Below are 20,764 nucleotides of genomic sequence, written 5' to 3' on the forward strand. Positions count from 1 at the left end.
CTGACGACCTTCACCTTAAAGGAGTCTTACCAGCCAAATTTCCTACGTTTTTTCGTGCGACGAAGAAGAAAATATCGACTAAACGTTTTAATTTCCGTCATCTTATATATAAAAATGGATTTCTGTCTGTCTGTCTGTCTGTCTGTCTGTCTGTCTGTCTGTCTGTCTGTCTGTCTGTCTGTCTGTCTGTCTGTCTGTCTGTCTGTCTGTCTGTCTGTCTGTCTGTCTGTCTGTCTGTCTGTCTGTCTGTCTGTCTGTCTGTCTGTCTGTCTGTCTGTCTGTCTGTCTGTCTGTCTGTCTGTCTGTCTGTCTGTCTGTCTGTCTGTCTGTCTGTCTGTCTGTCTGTCTGTCTGTCTGTCTGTCTGTCTGTCTGTCTGTCTGTCTGTCTGTCTGTCTGTCTGTCTGTCTGTCTGTCTGTCTGTCTGTCTGTCTGTCTGTCTGTCTGTCTGTCTGTCTGTCTGTCTGTCTGTCTGTCTGTCTGTCTGTCTGTCTGTCTGTCTGTCTGTCTGTCTGTCTGTCTGTCTGTCTGTCTGTCTGTCTGTCTGTCTGTCTGTCTGTCTGTCTGTCTGTCTGTCTGTCTGTCTGTCTGTCTGTCTGTCTGTCTGTCTGTCTGTCTGTCTGTCTGTCTGTCTGTCTGTCTGTCTGTCTGTCTGTCTGTCTGTCTGTCTGTCTGTCTGTCTGTCTGTCTGTCTGTCTGTCTGTCTGTCTGTCTGTCTGTCTGTCTGTCTGTCTGTCTGTCTGTCTGTCTGTCTGTCTGTCTGTCTGTCTGTCTGTCTGTCTGTCTGTCTGTCTGTCTGTCTGTCTGTCTGTCTGTCTGTCTGTCTGTCTGTCTGTCTGTCTGTCTGTCTGTCTGTCTGTCTGTCTGTCTGTCTGTCTGTCTGTCTGTCTGTCTGTCTGTCTGTCTGTCTGTCTGTCTGTCTGTCTGTCTGTCTGTCTGTCTGTCTGTCTGTCTGTCTGTCTGTCTGTCTGTCTGTCTGTCTGTCTGTCTGTCTGTCTGTCTGTCTGTCTGTCTGTCTGTCTGTCTGTCTGTCTGTCTGTCTGTCTGTCTGTCTGTCTGTCTGTCTGTCTGTCTGTCTGTCTGTCTGTCTGTCTGTCTGTCTGTCTGTCTGTCTGTCTGTCTGTCTGTCTGTCTGTCTGTCTGTCTGTCTGTCTGTCTGTCTGTCTGTCTGTCTGTCTGTCTGTCTGTCTGTCTGTCTGTCTGTCTGTCTGTCTGTCTGTCTGTCTGTCTGTCTGTCTGTCTGTCTGTCTGTCTGTCTGTCTGTCTGTCTGTCTGTCTGTCTGTCTGTCTGTCTGTCTGTCTGTCTGTCTGTCTGTCTGTCTGTCTGTCTGTCTGTCTGTCTGTCTGTCTGTCTGTCTGTCTGTCTGTCTGTCTGTCTGTCTGTCTGTCTGTCTGTCTGTCTGTCTGTCTGTCTGTCTGTCTGTCTGTCTGTCTGTCTGTCTGTCTGTCTGTCTGTCTGTCTGTCTGTCTGTCTGTCTGTCTGTCTGTCTGTCTGTCTGTCTGTCTGTCTGTCTGTCTGTCTGTCTGTCTGTCTGTCTGTCTGTCTGTCTGTCTGTCTGTCTGTCTGTCTGTCTGTCTGTCTGTCTGTCTGTCTGTCTGTCTGTCTGTCTGTCTGTCTGTCTGTCTGTCTGTCTGTCTGTCTGTCTGTCTGTCTGTCTGTCTGTCTGTCTGTCTGTCTGTCTGTCTGTCTGTCTGTCTGTCTGTCTGTCTGTCTGTCTGTCTGTCTGTCTGTCTGTCTGTCTGTCTGTCTGTCTGTCTGTCTGTCTGTCTGTCTGTCTGTCTGTCTGTCTGTCTGTCTGTCTGTCTGTCTGTCTGTCTGTCTGTCTGTCTGTCTGTCTGTCTGTCTGTCTGTCTGTCTGTCTGTCTGTCTGTCTGTCTGTCTGTCTGTCTGTCTGTCTGTCTGTCTGTCTGTCTGTCTGTCTGTCTGTCTGTCTGTCTGTCTGTCTGTCTGTCTGTCTGTCTGTCTGTCTGTCTGTCTGTCTGTCTGTCTGTCTGTCTGTCTGTCTGTCTGTCTGTCTGTCTGTCTGTCTGTCTGTCTGTCTGTCTGTCTGTCTGTCTGTCTGTCTGTCTGTCTGTCTGTCTGTCTGTCTGTCTGTCTGTCTGTCTGTCTGTCTGTCTGTCTGTCTGTCTGTCTGTCTGTCTGTCTGTCTGTCTGTCTGTCTGTCTGTCTGTCTGTCTGTCTGTCTGTCTGTCTGTCTGTCTGTCTGTCTGTCTGTCTGTCTGTCTGTCTGTCTGTCTGTCTGTCTGTCTGTCTGTCTGTCTGTCTGTCTGTCTGTCTGTCTGTCTGTCTGTCTGTCTGTCTGTCTGTCTGTCTGTCTGTCTGTCTGTCTGTCTGTCTGTCTGTCTGTCTGTCTGTCTGTCTGTCTGTCTGTCTGTCTGTCTGTCTGTCTGTCTGTCTGTCTGTCTGTCTGTCTGTCTGTCTGTCTGTCTGTCTGTCTGTCTGTCTGTCTGTCTGTCTGTCTGTCTGTCTGTCTGTCTGTCTGTCTGTCTGTCTGTCTGTCTGTCTGTCTGTCTGTCTGTCTGTCTGTCTGTCTGTCTGTCTGTCTGTCTGTCTGTCTGTCTGTCTGTCTGTCTGTCTGTCTGTCTGTCTGTCTGTCTGTCTGTCTGTCTGTCTGTCTGTCTGTCTGTCTGTCTGTCTGTCTGTCTGTCTGTCTGTCTGTCTGTCTGTCTGTCTGTCTGTCTGTCTGTCTGTCTGTCTGTCTGTCTGTCTGTCTGTCTGTCTGTCTGTCTGTCTGTCTGTCTGTCTGTCTGTCTGTCTGTCTGTCTGTCTGTCTGTCTGTCTGTCTGTCTGTCTGTCTGTCTGTCTGTCTGTCTGTCTGTCTGTCTGTCTGTCTGTCTGTCTGTCTGTCTGTCTGTCTGTCTGTCTGTCTGTCTGTCTGTCTGTCTGTCTGTCTGTCTGTCTGTCTGTCTGTCTGTCTGTCTGTCTGTCTGTCTGTCTGTCTGTCTGTCTGTCTGTCTGTCTGTCTGTCTGTCTGTCTGTCTGTCTGTCTGTCTGTCTGTCTGTCTGTCTGTCTGTCTGTCTGTCTGTCTGTCTGTCTGTCTGTCTGTCTGTCTGTCTGTCTGTCTGTCTGTCTGTCTGTCTGTCTGTCTGTCTGTCTGTCTGTCTGTCTGTCTGTCTGTCTGTCTGTCTGTCTGTCTGTCTGTCTGTCTGTCTGTCTGTCTGTCTGTCTGTCTGTCTGTCTGTCTGTCTGTCTGTCTGTCTGTCTGTCTGTCTGTCTGTCTGTCTGTCTGTCTGTCTGTCTGTCTGTCTGTCTGTCTGTCTGTCTGTCTGTCTGTCTGTCTGTCTGTCTGTCTGTCTGTCTGTCTGTCTGTCTGTCTGTCTGTCTGTCTGTCTGTCTGTCTGTCTGTCTGTCTGTCTGTCTGTCTGTCTGTCTGTCTGTCTGTCTGTCTGTCTGTCTGTCTGTCTGTCTGTCTGTCTGTCTGTCTGTCTGTCTGTCTGTCTGTCTGTCTGTCTGTCTGTCTGTCTGTCTGTCTGTCTGTCTGTCTGTCTGTCTGTCTGTCTGTCTGTCTGTCTGTCTGTCTGTCTGTCTGTCTGTCTGTCTGTCTGTCTGTCTGTCTGTCTGTCTGTCTGTCTGTCTGTCTGTCTGTCTGTCTGTCTGTCTGTCTGTCTGTCTGTCTGTCTGTCTGTCTGTCTGTCTGTCTGTCTGTCTGTCTGTCTGTCTGTCTGTCTGTCTGTCTGTCTGTCTGTCTGTCTGTCTGTCTGTCTGTCTGTCTGTCTGTCTGTCTGTCTGTCTGTCTGTCTGTCTGTCTGTCTGTCTGTCTGTCTGTCTGTCTGTCTGTCTGTCTGTCTGTCTGTCTGTCTGTCTGTCTGTCTGTCTGTCTGTCTGTCTGTCTGTCTGTCTGTCTGTCTGTCTGTCTGTCTGTCTGTCTGTCTGTCTGTCTGTCTGTCTGTCTGTCTGTCTGTCTGTCTGTCTGTCTGTCTGTCTGTCTGTCTGTCTGTCTGTCTGTCTGTCTGTCTGTCTGTCTGTCTGTCTGTCTGTCTGTCTGTCTGTCTGTCTGTCTGTCTGTCTGTCTGTCTGTCTGTCTGTCTGTCTGTCTGTCTGTCTGTCTGTCTGTCTGTCTGTCTGTCTGTCTGTCTGTCTGTCTGTCTGTCTGTCTGTCTGTCTGTCTGTCTGTCTGTCTGTCTGTCTGTCTGTCTGTCTGTCTGTCTGTCTGTCTGTCTGTCTGTCTGTCTGTCTGTCTGTCTGTCTGTCTGTCTGTCTGTCTGTCTGTCTGTCTGTCTGTCTGTCTGTCTGTCTGTCTGTCTGTCTGTCTGTCTGTCTGTCTGTCTGTCTGTCTGTCTGTCTGTCTGTCTGTCTGTCTGTCTGTCTGTCTGTCTGTCTGTCTGTCTGTCTGTCTGTCTGTCTGTCTGTCTGTCTGTCTGTCTGTCTGTCTGTCTGTCTGTCTGTCTGTCTGTCTGTCTGTCTGTCTGTCTGTCTGTCTGTCTGTCTGTCTGTCTGTCTGTCTGTCTGTCTGTCTGTCTGTCTGTCTGTCTGTCTGTCTGTCTGTCTGTCTGTCTGTCTGTCTGTCTGTCTGTCTGTCTGTCTGTCTGTCTGTCTGTCTGTCTGTCTGTCTGTCTGTCTGTCTGTCTGTCTGTCTGTCTGTCTGTCTGTCTGTCTGTCTGTCTGTCTGTCTGTCTGTCTGTCTGTCTGTCTGTCTCTCCTGTACAAATGAAAAATAAATTTCCTCATAACTCGAGAACTAATCAAGCAAATGGAACCAAATTTGGCTTGTGGGAGATTTTGGAGTCTTGAATTTATTTTATGATAGTTAGAGACCTCTCACCCCTGTGGTAGAGGGACTCTTTGGACTCTCATACAAATAAAACAGAAATTTTTGCGAAACTCAAAAACTAATCGAACTCGAGAAATTCGAGACTCTTCCATAAAACATTAGTCAATAACAAGACCACAAAAACTATCTATAGTAACACTAGATCATTGAGGACGAGACGGTCGCGAGTGTTACCGGCGACCCGTCGTCGGAAGCGCCGCCCACTGGGGGAAGGCAACTCCCCGCAGAAATCACTTCTGTCTAGGTTTATTTGTTTTCCTAGGTCTACCTGGATTTCCTGGAACGAGCGACAGCGGGTAAGGAGAGGATCGCGAAATGGTACTTTCCACGAAAAAGTTTTCCGTGAAATGGTACATTCCGCTTAAGGTTTTTCGCAAAATAATATTCGGCGAAATGTTGGACAATCATGGCGAATATTGCTATCCGCTTTCTGGCTATGCAATGAGGGGACAGGGGAGTTGTTTTCTACTTTACTGTGAGGCAAAATTGCAAATTTGTATTTTAAACTACCCATTCCTGGTAACTAATAAGCATTAACATAAGCAACAAATCAGCATATCTGGCATTTCATACTGCACGTTGTTGTATATTAGCTTTTTGACTGCATAGGTGTTGTAAATTGGCATCCAAAATTGTATTTAAATCAGCACTATAAGAAGGTTATCAATAAAGTAGCTGTATATTTTGCCAAAATGGCATTTATGTAGCACTTAGGGCGACTTAAATGCTTATTGGCCTGCATTTGAATAGCATTGGTGATGCTTATTGGTTACCTGGGATGCTTTCGTAGTTACGTAACTGCCAAAATGAATCCTCTAAGGTTGAACTCCTCAGAAACTTGCAAAATTCGAGATTGTGACAAAGATCATCCGAGATTCATGATTTATGTACAACACAGGTTAATTTGTGGCAATACGAAGTTTGTCGGGTCAGCTAGTTCATAAATGAAAATAACTCACGCAAGACATTGTCGTTATTCTGCAGCCTGGAAAACTTACCTGACCTGCAGAATAACATTTGTCATGCCGTCCTACACAAATACATGCGCGTTAGCTTCGTAAAAATTGTTGTGATTTTTAGTTCGGACGATGAAAAATTTTGATGGACGGATTTTAAAACGGTACGACGAATTTAAGAAATAAAGTCAGTTGCGTAATTTCAATAATATGGTTCAATAATCGCTTTTCAGTGATTTCAAGGTTCACGGATCGGAAGGTAAGTGTGTTTAGTCAAATCAGCACAAGAACTTTTGGAGTATTCATTAAATCCATTCAACAAATGACGAAAATTAGAATGGCTTTACTTCCTACGACGGGAATTAGAAATAAACCCTACTACACATTAAATGTGTGTGAGATTATCAATAGGTGAAATAATCAACTATCAGGTTGAAACAGTGGATCTTCTAACGGCCAAGTTGGTCTCCTCCGAACCATCATCTCATAACTTACCTCTGAGGCAAATAAACAAACAAAGTGTCAACTGCGCTGGCTGGGCTGATGAAGCCCGGCTTATTTTCGCAGCCTACTGCAGCCTGTTGTCGTCGACACCGCGTCGTACACATGTTTTGTGTGTAGAAAACAAAAAACCACCCATCATAAACCATCCACAAAGGATAACATATACAGTTTTGTTTACATTTCGAAGGCAGTCACCAACGTCTCGGAATGTTTTTCCCATTCCTGCTAATTACTTTGCTATCGATAGCTATCTGTTTCTCATCATCACCAGCACAGGACTTTCTTCGGCGCGCTCTTGAGGCAATTCATCCACTTGACCGCGTTTTCCTCTACTGATACTGACTGATGGGAAATTTTCCCGCTGACAGCAGAACCCAGAACATAACTTCAGAGAGAATGTTCTGTGCGTGTGCGGTTTTTTAGAATTTTTTGGTACTGGCGGTTGTTTCCATCTGTCTTACGATTATCTACACCGCATTAATGTGCCTCAAGATTAGCCACCGAGACCTTAACACTTGTGCAAGAGGAGAGTCCCGTCCCGTAAGTAAACAAAAAGAAAGAAAGAAATGGAATCCCGCAGCTCGACATGCCGCGTCGCGGCCAGGCAGGCGACAAGTTTCGGCCTCAAACTGAACACATGTGACAGGCGGCCTTTTGGGTTTCTGTTTCTGCAACTCCTATTTTCTTTCTCTGTAACCTAAAACACAAGAGCGTTCTAAACAGTTGCGGCGAACGGATTAAGATAGGGGGCAGATTGAGCTGATAACAAACAGCTTTGTTCAATTGTCGATTATTATTACCACCGACTGACTTACTGGCCTGGCCCGACCCGGGCCTCGGTCGGCTAATCAGATTTCAGATGCCATAGCAAAACAGAGAAGCGATCTTCCGGTATGCGATCTATCACACACACACACATACAGAAGCTTCGGATTCTAATGATTAATGCTAGTATAGTAAAGTAGGTGTAGCTTTTTAACTGCGAAAGCAAAAATTCCCACCATATTCTAGTGCTAAACAATAGCCTGGCCGGGCGATCCCCAGGCCCAAGCAGATGTTTTTTTCTGCGCGCTGGCGCTGCTGCAGATCACATGCTTTGCACATACTTTGAGATGACGACAATTCCAACTAACAGCGACAAGCTTGAGTTGTCAGTTACGCAACTATAAAACCGCATATATATGTTTTAGCTTGTAGAAACGTAGGGGAACTGTGGGTAAGACGAACAGGTTAAGAAGAACAGCTAATATAATACAAAGAACTTATGATTTATAAAACCTAAATACAGTTTACTTCAGTTCAACATATTGTTTTCAAAAGGAGCTAGTGAAATATTTAACAAAAAAGTACAAGGGTCCATGCCTAGTGGCACGGGCGCAGGCTTGAAGTAGGACTACGAATGTAGTGCAATTCGTCTCCCAATGCTAAAGCCGGTGATATTTGAATGAATTTCATATATAGATACTCAAGTTGCGCATTAAAGAATTGTGTTCTTACATGTGATACATGTTGGTGCAGATTTGGGGAATTATTTCGAACAGTTTCGGGTAGATGCAGATTATTTTTTGCAAAAATCTGGCATCCCTGGTTCCGCTAGGCAGCTTTATACACATGTGTATGTGATATGATTTGTTTCGACTACATCATGCACACGCTGCTGTTTTGTTAAGGAAGGTTGGGAACACGATTAAGATTCTGCGGCAGAATTTCTGCCTGGACTGGCACTGGACCGCTGGCATCTGTATTTTATTTCGTAATGCCGTAATTTACAGCAATTCGCCATTACGCTATGAAGGTCGTCTGTGGTGTGCTGGAAATGGCAAGGTCGCAGAAGTTTTACTATTTTCGCAGCTAAATAACAAAGTAGCAAAGCAAAGTAAAGAATGAAAGTTTCAATTTAATCATTCGTAAGCAAAATACTGCACCAGTCTGGCAGCTTTGTTTTAAATAGATCGATGTGTCGAATCCAACACGGTCGGCGTAATTTCCACTCCACACCAAACAATAATCGGCTGCTGCCGAGTTTTACCACCTTTGCCGCGTCCGGACAGGGAGATAAAATCGTAACTCTCATTATTATTTGTAACCCAAACAACGCGAAAACGATGCCGTTCGCAAAATCAATTCAACTGCTTCATATACTTATTCAGTAGTTCTTAAAAGAACTGATTGTTTTCTACCAGCTATTAATAATACGAATCGAAGAAATTTACTGCTTGGCAGCAGCTTTTTTTGGATAGCATTCTCCGTTAGAACTTCTTTTGGCTTTGGAGTTTTCGATGCCTTTGCTATGGTCTTCATTGACTTAGTAATCTTGCTTCTCGCTAGCAAGTTTGGAAGTCGAACGAACCGGAAGCGCCAGTTCTTTGTTTGGACCAGCTTTCTCTTGTTGAAAACTAACTTCAAAGCCTTTTTCACGAATGTGTCCAACCTTGAAACGTCACAATTGTAGCTGGCGGCGATATACTTCTAGACGGCTTGCAACGAGGATCCGTTGACTCTTCGGTTTATTGGCGTCTCGCTTAGTGAATTTGGATGTCTTCGTTGCCTTATTCCGGGGAAGAACAGCTGAAGCTCAACGATTTTCGAGCGGAAGCGGATTCTATAGAGCGTAAATTAAATACAATCAAACTTTGATCCCTTTGATTCAAAGGGAATTTAATCCATAGCTCTTCACCTATATATTTCTGTCATCCGTGTTAGGGAAGCGTTGGCGTGGGAAGGCAAAAATTTTTAGCAAAAATAAAATTAAAGCAACGTCATGAGTTAGAAGACCGCATGGTGAGTCACCAGGTCACCACATATTTAACGTTTTATAGATCAAATCAGAAGAAATTCTTCATGATTTAAAGAAAAAGCGACATTTGGAAATTTAATTAAAGAAATTTAGTATAGAAAATTTAGAAAATTTTCATCTCTTCATAAACAAATTCGTTCGTCCTAAAAAGGACGGGTTGTGGTAAATTCTGTGGTTGAACATCCGGCCAGCAGAATGGCTTGAATGTTTGAAACAACACCTCCCAGGGCAATGGTGACAATGGTTACCGAACAGAGCAGTTTGCATTAATTCAAGCTCTTCCGCTCCCTCAACCAAATATTCTAATACAGCTGATAATAGATCGATGATCCGGTACCAACGCGTTCGGCGTACTCTACACCAAACAATGATCCGCTGCTGCTGCTGCCGCTGCGCTGCGTTTTACCAGTTTACCGAGTCCAGTGAGGGAGATATAACCGCAACTCTCTGCTGTCTGCTCTGTACCGTACCGACCGATGCCAATGCGAAAATGATGCCGTTCGCCGGCTTACTTCTGATTATATACCAGAGCAAACGGCAGCAAGTTGTAACAAGGGCGGAACAACGTAGGGCAGAGAATCATAGACACGAAAGAAAGGCGGTACAACGAAACCGTACTCCGTACATTGTTTGAACAAAACCGGTGTCCGGTGCTTCCTTAATGAAGAGCTACCAGTTTCTGCAGAGCAACTTAATATGCAGCATCGTCTTCATGCCACCGAAAACCAGTGGAAAGGCCGCAAAGCGCGATAGGAAAAAGAAGAAGAAGAAGACACGCCACTAGGAGAGCAACGCTATTTTCTTTCATTTAATGCCGACAGGGATGGCACGGCAACGGGCATGGCAGACGTGCACTCACAGTTGTGTGTGGTAGTGCCGGGTGAGTTTGTCAAGCGCGCCGTCTCGGAAGGTACCAAGGTATACCGGCCTATAGTAAATGTGTCTTGTCAGGCTTCTGTAACTATACAATTAGCCCTTTTTAGGGCCTAATATATAAATGAAGATGCAATTCGATTTTCTCACTAAACGCTTTGCCTCGAATTACGAAGTGGCGCAGTTTTCTTTTCAAAGAATTTTGCCAGGTAATGTGGCTTTTCCGTTTCATGCTTTCCAGAAAGAATCACGAAATGGCATAATTTTGCATATGTAGGTAGGTATATGATCAGTTGTATTCAGTAAGTATGTTATAGTACAGGACAATTATTCAATAACTTTTTCTGCTCATTAACGAGCGCTTTTATTGAAACTGTTGGAAATTGGTGTGGAACTTTTATATTTAATAATTTGGCTATACTATAATGGTCTTTTCGACTCCATAATGGATCTGTTGTGGGAAAGTTGCTGGAAAGAAGGCAACTTATTAAAACAAAATGAACAAAATGAAACTGTGAATGCTTGCATCTGTTTGTTCATTTGTTACAATAACCTGATGCTTTTAACATGAGTTCGCAATATTTGTCGTAATGCCGTTTAAACATCTAATTACTGTACGTGTTAAAGCTTGGATAAATAAACTGCCAACTTGTCATGTGCATTTTTAAATGAGGAATATCATTCATGAGAAAAATCAATTCAACTGCTTCATATACTTATTCAGTAGTTCTTAAAAGAACTGATTGTTTTCTACTAGATATTAATAATACAAATCGAAGAAATTTACTGCTTGGCAGCAGCTTTTTTCGGACCGCATTCTCCTTGGAACGACTTTTTTTGGCTTTGGATCGTTATTCTCGGTACCGATGCCCATGCGAAAATGATGTGGTTCCTCGGATTACCGTTGGTTATATTTTATATATCAGAGCAAACGGCAGCAATTTGTAACAAAGGCTGATCCACGTAGAAAAGGGAATGGCAGAGAAGAAAATAAGGCGTGACTTTGTACGTTGTTTGAAGCTTCCAGTTTCTGTAGATCAAGCATCGTCTTCATGTCATAGCACCGACAACCAGTGGAAAGGCCGCAAAAAGCGATAGGAAGAAGAAGCCACGCCGCTAGGAGAGCTACGCTATTTTCTTTCGTTTGTTGACTACGGCTCAGTCAAGCATAATATCAAGTTATAGTGAGTGTGGCTGGCTGCCGGGTGAGTTTGCCATGCGCGCGCCGTCTCGGAACGTACCGAAACAGTCACCAAAGTACAAATACTCATAGTAAATGTATCTGGTCAGGTTTCTGTAACTATCCAACAATTAGCCCTTCTTAGGGCTAAATATATACATGAAGATGCAATTCGATTTTCTCACTAAACGCTTCGCCTCGAATTACGAAATGGCGCAGTTTGCTTTTCAGAAGATTTTGCCATGTAATACAGTTTAAACATGACTGGCGGCTCGTACGCGCATAGTTGATAAACTTCCAATTTGTCATGTTCATTTTAAATTGAGGAAAAATGTGAGAAAAATCAATTTAACTGCTTCGTCTACTTACTCAGCAGTTCTTAAAAGAACTGATTGTTTTCTACCAGATACTAGTAATGCAAATCAAGGAAATTTACATCTGGGCAGCAGCTTTTTTCGGGCCACCTTCTCCGCTGGAACGACTTCTTTTGGAGGCTTTCGGTGCCTTTGCTGTGGATTCCATTGGCTTAGTAGATTTTTGCCGCATATTTACTCCAGTAGTACAGCTTTAATCGGAGCCGCCTTTACAGCAGTTAGCAAATTTAATTTGTTATCGTCCGTTTTATCAACCTTAAACGAATCGGAAGCGCCTGCTCTCTTTGTTTGGACCAGCTTTTCGACCTTTTCGACAGCTACCTAATTTCAAAACCATTTTCACGAATGTGACCAAGCTTGAAACGTCACAATTGTGGTTGGCGGCGATTTACTTGAAGACGGCTTGCAGCGAAGATCCGTTGATTATTCAGGGCATTGATAGCAGCGAAAACCATATCGTTCGCTGACGGACGAGTCGATGGCTTCTTCGGTTTGTTGGCGTCTCGCTCCGTGAATTTGGATGTCTTCGATGCCTTATTCCGGAGAAGCAGCAAGCAGCAACAGCTAAAGCCTAACAATTTTCGAACGGATTCTATTACAAGGCGTAAACTAAATACAATCAAAGGAAGCTTAAACCATAGCTCATCTCGTATATATTTCTGTCATCTGTGCTTGGGAAGCATTGACGTGGGGAGGGAAAAAAAATGAAAATATTGAATTTATGAATGTTCGTCTAATATTTTCTTAATTATTACATGTCTGTTAGGGAAACATGTAATAAACTATGTAGAAATGGATTTTTTGAAAAATTTCCAATCGATTGATACCAATATCTCTAGAATCTATTGAGGGATGACTGAGTTATAAGCGTGTAAACCATAACCACTTTTCGTTACATGTTCCCTTTTCGTTTTTCTGAAGTGCACCCCAATATAGAAATCAAAGAAGTAGTCCTACTTCAAAATGTTTTTCAATGTGTATTTTGAATTTTAAAAATGGTCCGAAAAAGTGAACTTTTTTAGGGCTGCGGGTGAAACGGACAATGTGTGGGGGTAAGATGGACAGGTATTATGAATCGCCCCAACTGAGCGCATATTATTATTTTTAACCCTTAGCAAATTGAATACGTAAAATATGGTGGTGTAGCGTGCAAAAAATGAGGGGGGCAGTCCACCTCCTCCCACTAGAGGCAGCCAATAGAAAGTTGTTTGGCAGCGGCAATATGAACAAGCATTCCAAAAACTGTTTCATGCCTGGCCGCTACTGATTTGTTTGAAGTTCACGTTTGCCGGTTAAATTTTCATTTATATGCATGAGATATCACTAAGAAGTAAAATCAACAATTTTAACATAATATGTTCACTGACCATCTTACCCACACTAGCAGTTGTCCATTTCACCCCATCATTATACATTTTTTTAAAGCGTTCACAATTTTTCATACGCAAATGAAATTACGTATTATTTCAATGGAGACGTTACTTGAAAAGGTATTAAATCGAAATTCTTCATGCTATGGGCAACATTTTGGAACTAAACCACTCAAAAATCTTAATTCCGATGGAAAAAAAGTTACATCCAAACGCAGAATCTTGTCCAATTTTTAGTTTTTTTGTACTTTATCAAAATCGGAAAGTTTTAAATGATGATTGAAACGTTCAAACATCATAAGATAGGAAGATGGTTGGATGCCCATCAAAACATTTACGAATTTTAATGCTTAACTGGTAGAATCAACCACCTGTCCGTCTTACCCACCCTGTTCGTCTTACCCACAGTTCCCCTAATTAGTTATTCGAACTATTTCCAGCGAGGTTAAACACGTGGCTGAAGCCGACGATTTGAAACATTGTCGATCGTAAATAAATAAACGAACTAATAAGCCATCCAAGATGGCGAGGTGTCAGGCACTGTTTAGAATTAGAATTTAGCGGGTAAACTAAGCTCTTAGCAAAAGTGTATTAATGTAGTTGAGTTTACAGGGTGAATAGTAATAACTGCCAGTGTTTTTTTTGGGCGTGTGTAATTAAAAATGGGTTTATCACAGATGTATCTGCATCTGCAAATTTTTCGTTTAGAGTGTATTCAAATGTCACACTGCTTGCAAGTTTGTTTTGAATTTTTATTTTCAAGAGTCGTGCTAATCACATGGACGTAAAAATGGGAACTTATGTTGTGATAAGTCTCTTTGTGAAAAAATTTCGACCGTTTAATTTTTTTTAGAAAAGCTGAAGCAACTCAGAATAAAAGAAAGATTCATCATCTAGCGTATCCGAGGAAACCGGTTCTTGGAAAATACTTCCCAACATCTGACCGTAAACGCATTGCAAGGTCACCGGAAGCTATCAAACGAGTCAAAGAGGTCGAATTCGGCGGAAACCAGATCAGTCTGGGTTAAACAATGGTTTAACTGAAAAGCACATCGATAATGTTTTGAAGAACGATTTGCTATCTATCGTCAAAAAACACTACAAGAAAGTTCCATACTGCTTCCAGCAAGATTCTGCACCGCCTCACCGGGCGATAGCTATGTAGGCTTGGTGTGAGGACAATTTTCCGGCTTTTATTTCTTCGAACAAAGGTCCTGGCTATGCGTCTGATTTGAATTCTCTCGAATTCTATGTATGGGGTTACATGCCAGCCAAACTAGGGAGCACCAAACTATTGACTGTAGATACTTTCTAGCAACGTAGCAAAGCAGATTTGGGAAGAAATGTCTCAGAATATCGTACGTGCCAGCTGTAACGCTTCTCAACAACAATTGCAACTGGCAAAGGGAGAAAAATTTGAGTCGGACTTATGAACTCTAGTTTTAAATTTTTCTAATTTAAAACTAAAGATTTCCCCAAATGGAAAGATTGATGCACAAAACGCTAGATGTTGAAAACTCATTCTAGTGGTAGAATTTGGAATGTTTTGCCAGCAGTTTGTTTTGAAATGTTCGTTTTTTCAATGCTAATCAAGGTACCGTCAGAAGGATTCATCTGCGAGAAAGATTTCGATCTTTTCGGGCTAGTAAGCAACCAAAAAGGACACTAAAGCAGAATCCAGCGGCTAAAAGACGTGCCCGGAAGTGTTACAATGAGATTCTTATGACGTTCGAAGGATGTATCCTCAAGGACGACGAAACGTACCTGAAGAAGGATTATGGGCAGTTTTCCGGACAAAAGTTCTGCAAACTCACTCAGTCGGTCGAGGATTCAAATTCATTTTGCTGACAAATTCTCAAGAAAGCGTTTTCGTAAGATCGTAACAAACAAGATTGTAGATTCCAAATTGTACAGGTAGGAGTACCTGTAAAAACGTATTATTCCGTTCATTAAAACTCACAATGGACCTAGATATCTGTGCTTTGCAATTCAACTTCCCGAAAAAATAATCTAGCATTTGTAGGTAATGCATAAAATAAGTTCTCCTTACGTCTCTCAAAAAATCTATAGTAAATGGTTATACCACAGCATAAAGAGTCCTTACAAAATAGGTAAACTATAACTTACAAAATAGGTAAAGTACGAACTAATCCGAAGCTGCCTGAAGAACTACCCAGAATTTAAAACGTACCTATGTCGGTACTTAAAAGCGAGGGCAAAATTCACATTTCAGTCAGATTCTGTCACCCCTTCCAGGAGTCACCGATTTTGATTTTGAAGTTTTTCTTTACGATTTACGAACAACACACGAACAATGCAGCAGTTGTGTCGTTTGCTCTGTGGATTTCCGGCCGGTAATCCGGCCCGGGATGGGTTGTGCGCACTGTGTTATGGCTTATCGATGCGAGTAACTACCGGCAGCGCCACCACCACCGATGCTGACCCGTCGCCCAGAGTAACAACCTTGCACTCAACGCCGCTCAAAGTGACCGGTTCCGTACGCCAGTATTTAGTTCGGAAAATATGGGCTCTTTTTAGTTTAAAACGAAAGGATAATATCAATGGTGGAAAAAGCTTCGTTGCTACTAATCAACGCGATCCCAAGGATGCCAAAAATGAGAAGAAACGCCGCTGTGATACTAATTTACCTATGAAAGGTGCAATTCTTTACTTTGTAACACATAAATAAGAAGTATTTTTAAATAAAATAAACTTGTTGAAAATATCTTTCTGATTTTCATTAGTCTTCACATACGTTTCTTGCAACTTGCTTAAAAACTATAAAACTTAAATTTTTCGCCACAGAACGGCAGTTTGGCTTTAAAAACCGCTTCTTGTTTCTCTTTTGTTGGTGGATTGGGCATCAGTTCAATTTGAAGGGTTCTTGTTCGGCTTTTGACATTTTTTGTATTTTCTCTGGTGTTTTTCGGTGTCCTTCCATCGTATTTTTGTCATTGTCTTTTATTTTCATCAACTTTTCGCCTACTTGTCATCATTTTTTCGCCACCTCTTCACACCATCATTCGGCACGGCTACCGAATACTTTGTCTGGTGTGGAGACTGAAGTAAGCTTATATATTCTCAATCTTCAAGAAGGGAGATCAGATAAAAGTCAAAAATAAATTACAAGCTAATATCAGCCCTTTGTGCTAAATCCCAGCTGTTCGAGATAGTAATCACAAAGCCTATTTTCTCTCACTGCCAACAAGCAGTCATATACAGCAATGTTCCGATTTTGTCTATCCCCGATTTTATCAGCTATCCCGATTTTGTCAACCTATAGGTTTATAAATTTTGTTTAATTTTTGTGCTTTTAAATATGATTTATAAAGCTTTTCAGTCTGCATGAACCTATTTGATTTCCAAGGAAGAGTTTTGGAATGAAATGATGCCTTTTTTGCGCGTAAGTCGGGGTCAGAATTAGGATATTTTTATGTTAAAAGTTCTACAATTCCTAAATAAGCTATGATAAAAGTATAGTATATTCAACAATGTTGTGTATTTTCCCTATTTTTATAATTTTGTAAGACTTGAAAAAATCATACAACAACTACAAAAACAGCTAAAATAGAAAAACTGATTTTAACGATTTTTTATATGTGAGAAACAGGATTTTTCTATCTTTGCTGAAGAGGTAGAAGGTTACTGTCTTCAGCAAAATTTCTTATCATAATACGCTATACAACTTTGCAGAACACATCAATGTGTTCTATTGAAACTGAAGAAAAATAAATTTTATATTGCACTTTTAGGGAGATTAATCAAAATTTGAATTCCACTAGACGATGGAACTCGTAATTTAAAGAAACTCTTTCAAAGGTTCCATAAATCTAAAACCAAGTTTTCCCGCTCAAAACTCTAAGCGCACCAAAAAAGGTTCTGGACCAGTGCACAGTAGTCCAAAAGGGCGACAAGCGGAACTTTTTTTCCTAGCGTCTTTTGCTTTCATTTTATCATTTATGGTCTTCAGCACTTTTGTTCGTATAAATATCCCCCTTAATCGAAAACTGTCAAAAGTTAGTCATCGCTTACTATAATGAAAATAAAAAAATAACTATTTTGTGTTAGGAAATATAGATATAGTTTCTTCGGCAAAGTTGTAAATATTGTAAAAACAAGCAACTTTGCTGAAGAAATAAAATTTTTATCTTTATCGAGTGCTGAACTATAGGGCATATTCTTTAAAACTTCTTTAAAAATTGATTTTTCATACATAACTTTTCTTAAATACATTTTTCAAGAATACAATGTTCTAGGCAATTATCGAAGCTTTCAAAATACACGTTTTTGCAGAAGACCGCAAATCTCTGGGACTTTTACTTTCTAAGTTATCATATATTCAAGCTTTAAATTTGCAACAATACGAAAGCCTTCCCAAAGAAAAATAAAAACAAAAAAGAGTGTTACCAGTTTGATCGCCGAATCGTTCGGACTTCCACTTCTGTGCTGTGCTACGGATTTACTTTCTTTTATTAAATAGGCAATTTACTCTCGTGATTCATTCGTCGTCTTTCTATCATCCGTTTTTACCATTTTTTGTCGGTGTTTTTTTCTTTCCTTTTAATGGCTCTTCATCGCCTGTTTTGAATCCATTTACAGACATTTTGTCGTTTTTTATGGTCGTTTTGCAATTTTTGTTGCTGTGCTGGCATTTTTTCGGCATTTTTATTACGTTTTGCCGTCTTTCATCGTCTTTTCGCCTACTCGCCATTACTTTTTCGCCATTTTTCTATCGTCTTTTCACCGCCTCTTCGTCGTCTGTTCATCAGCTGCCGTTTCGGTACCTTTTCATTGTCTTCTTGCCATCTCTTTGTTGTCTTCTCTACGTACAAGTCGTATTTTGTCACCTCTCTGCCATACTATGTCTTATCGTGATCGTTTTTGCCACTATTTTTTTTCTTTATTTCCGAGATTTTCAGCCGTGCGATTTTTACGTATTTCTGTCTTCTATTCGTCATTTTTTGACATCTCCTTTGGGCATTTTTGTCACTTTTTTCGACGGATTCTTCCGTTCTAATCGTCTTTTTGGTTTCAACGTCTCTTTGACACTTTCAAACGTCTTTCTGCCATGTTTTTGTTTTTTTGTCTTTTTTAGTCATGTTTTGTCACTGTTTAGCATCTTATTGTTATCTTTTCGACGCCTTTTCGCCGTTTTTTTGACGTCTTTCTGTAGAATTTGTCATTTTTTGTCGTGTTCTTTTGTTATTTTTGGTGCAGTTTTGGCGTTGTTTCATCGTATTTTCGCCCACTTTGCATAGTTTGTCTGTCTCTTTTCAGCGATTTGTTGTCAAATTTTATTGTCTTTTATGGCGATTGATCGCTTTTTTGTCGTCTTCGGTTTTATTTTCCAATGGCCTTTTCGCCAGTTTGTCATCACCTTTTCGTCACGTTTCGTCGTCTTTTTGTTGTTTTTTGTCGCCTCTTCGTTATCTTTTTGTCGTTCTTTCGTCATCTTATTGCACAGTGGTCAAATTTTGAAAAAAAAACTCGGACATTAGCAATTGGGTAAAAAATGCGTAATTTTTCAAGGGTTGTGTCTTCGGAGAAGTTTAATAATAAAATATAGCGCATCTTTCTGCACTATTAGGGTGATTCGAACTTTTGTTTTTTTATATAAATAAAAAAAAATTTTTTTCTTCAAAAAGTTGCAGAACATGCTAAAATAAGCAATTTTGCTGAATATAGTAACTATCTTATCGGTTGCGAAATATAATGATGTGTTAAAAAGGAGCGCTTAAAAATCAATTTTGCTCAATAACTTTGCACGCGATTTTTTTTACTGCTTTCGAGTGTTCTACAAAGTTATTTAGTATGCTAAACTACGCGTTTTCACTGAAGACTGTCGCAGGGACGCATATTTAAGAAATTATAAAATACACTCAAGTCGCTTTTTACGCAAAGGATACGTCTCGCGTAAATCAAAACCGCGTACAAAAACCGCGTACAAAAACCGCGTGAATTCCGAAAACCGCGTAAATTCCGAAAACCGCGTAAAAATAGTCGCGTAAAAGAAAACCGCGTAAAAAGCGAATTCAGTGTATTATATTAGATGTTCTTCTTAACCGGTTCGTCTTACCCACAGTTCCCCTATATCAGGAAACACACCAAAAAGTCGTTCGAAATGTGGAATACAAAATTCGATGTCGAACGAAATGTCAGTTTCAAAAGAAACATAAATCGATTCGAAGTACAGAATTGGGGTGATTGTGTTATGCGTTATGCCCTAACTGCTATTTAGACCAATACATGTCACCCCATGCTCTAGCACTGCTATGCCTACTTCGATCCCCTTCCCGAATTGATGCTACACTTTCCAACGACTGCAGGCAGGCACGAATCACCGCTAAGAATGCGAAACTCTTTGAAAACAATTCATCCACGGCTCAGCCACATTAGACAGGCACGGCACGGGGACAGTTCGAATTAATACCACACATTTCTCGGACGCCCCCGCTTTCCGGCTGGCTGGCTGGCCATCAGGCCAGCAAGTCTCGAGTGGCAACTGCTAGGCAGCAGCCGCAGCAATCAACGCTAGTGGATCATTAGGTCTATTAACAGGAATGATTTAGATTTCTTAAACCATGCTTGTCTGTCTGCCGACCCGACCGACGACCGACAACCACTGAAGAAGATGATGATGATGATCCAGAATTCGTGGATCGTTGAAATAATTTTTCATTCGACGTAATATTTATGTTTGTGATACCTCTTCTTTACTGGCGTGTGGCGATGGATGGCGAAAGAAATAGGGAAGGTGTATCTTGAGAGGTTATCTCCCTTTTTACCAAACGAACACTGCTTGCTGTCTGTCTGTTTTCCGTCGTTGCGTGGCGCTACCTCGGAATCGGTCGGTCAATCGACCGACCGACCGACCGACCAACCAACCGACCGACAAGGACGCACTCGTCCGATTAGCCAGTAATTAAATCAAATTAAATGCTTTCAGCTTTCAGCAGCCGCGTATATTTTCGGCACAGCGCGCGTGGCCTACTGAGTTGTTGTTGATTATCAATCAGCTCAGCCCCTATCGCTCTAGGAAATATTTCGATTCGGGGCACAAATCAGCACATGCGGGTGCCACTTAGCAAATTAATCAAGCGTAATTTCAGTTCAGTTTGCGAAATCACTAACCACCGGTTTTTCCCTTCGTTTGGTTTCAGTGCGCTGTGGGGTGCCGTCTGTGGGAACTAGCCCTGGAGTCGTCCTGCCAAACTGTGTGCGTAAGTATTTGGCCCCCGTTGATTTGGTTTGATTTCCTGCTTATGAAAGGATGCTTGTTTTTTGTTTGTGGTAGAACAAAACCGACCAGGAGCTGCTGGAGCCCAAGGAGCTGTACTGTGTGATGGGTTGCAACGATGCGCTGAATCGGTACTTCAAGTGGCTGAAGGCGGAGATTGGGACGCCTCCGGCGCCGGCGCTGGTGGCCGACAGCCTTACCGCGACTTCCCTTTCGCTGGAGTGGGAAATTCCGGAACGTTCGGTGCAGTTGTCGCGCCAGAAAAGCCGCGGTCCACGCAGCTATCTGGTACAGTGGCGCTACGAGGAAGTCGCCGGTGACTGGAAGTTCTGCCGCAATCAAAGCATGGGGGACAACTCCACCATACGGGTCGATAATCTGCAGCCCTACACGAAGTATCGGGTAAGTTTGCTCGGGTAGACAGTCAATTCGGTTGTAATGTTCGATTTTTTCGTTTGCAGTTCCGAGTTGCGCTGCTGCTTTCGCCGCCGCACGATGAAGTGCTGATTTCGGAGCAAAGCGTCATCATTCTGACTTCCGCCCAGGGTCCGCCGAAGTCCGAACCGAAAATTGTACGCGCCGTAGCGGTAGACTATTCACGAATATCCATCTCATGGGAACCCGGACCGTTCCCGAACGGTCCCATCCTGTCATACGTGTTACAGATCAAAGATATCGACCCCCTAGGCTACAGTGCCCTGA

The 20,764-nt window shown here is 42.2% G+C and overlaps 1 protein-coding gene across 1 annotated transcript in view; it reads left to right on the forward strand.

Moving 5' to 3' along the window:
* LOC128732622 (protein sevenless) overlaps positions 1-20,764 on the forward strand; it is a 91,488-nt gene that overhangs the window by 53,267 nt on the left and 17,457 nt on the right. Inside the window, exons 3-5 of the mRNA XM_053825913.1 lie at positions 19,986-20,045; positions 20,120-20,464; positions 20,524-20,634. Coding sequence (XP_053681888.1) covers positions 19,986-20,045; positions 20,120-20,464; positions 20,524-20,634 — 516 coding nt within the window. The remainder of the gene's footprint in view (positions 1-19,985; positions 20,046-20,119; positions 20,465-20,523; positions 20,635-20,764) is intronic.

The sequence above is a fragment of the Sabethes cyaneus genome, chromosome 1, assembly GCF_943734655.1.
Source record: "Sabethes cyaneus chromosome 1, idSabCyanKW18_F2, whole genome shotgun sequence".
NCBI classification, from domain to species: Eukaryota; Metazoa; Arthropoda; class Insecta; order Diptera; family Culicidae; genus Sabethes; species Sabethes cyaneus.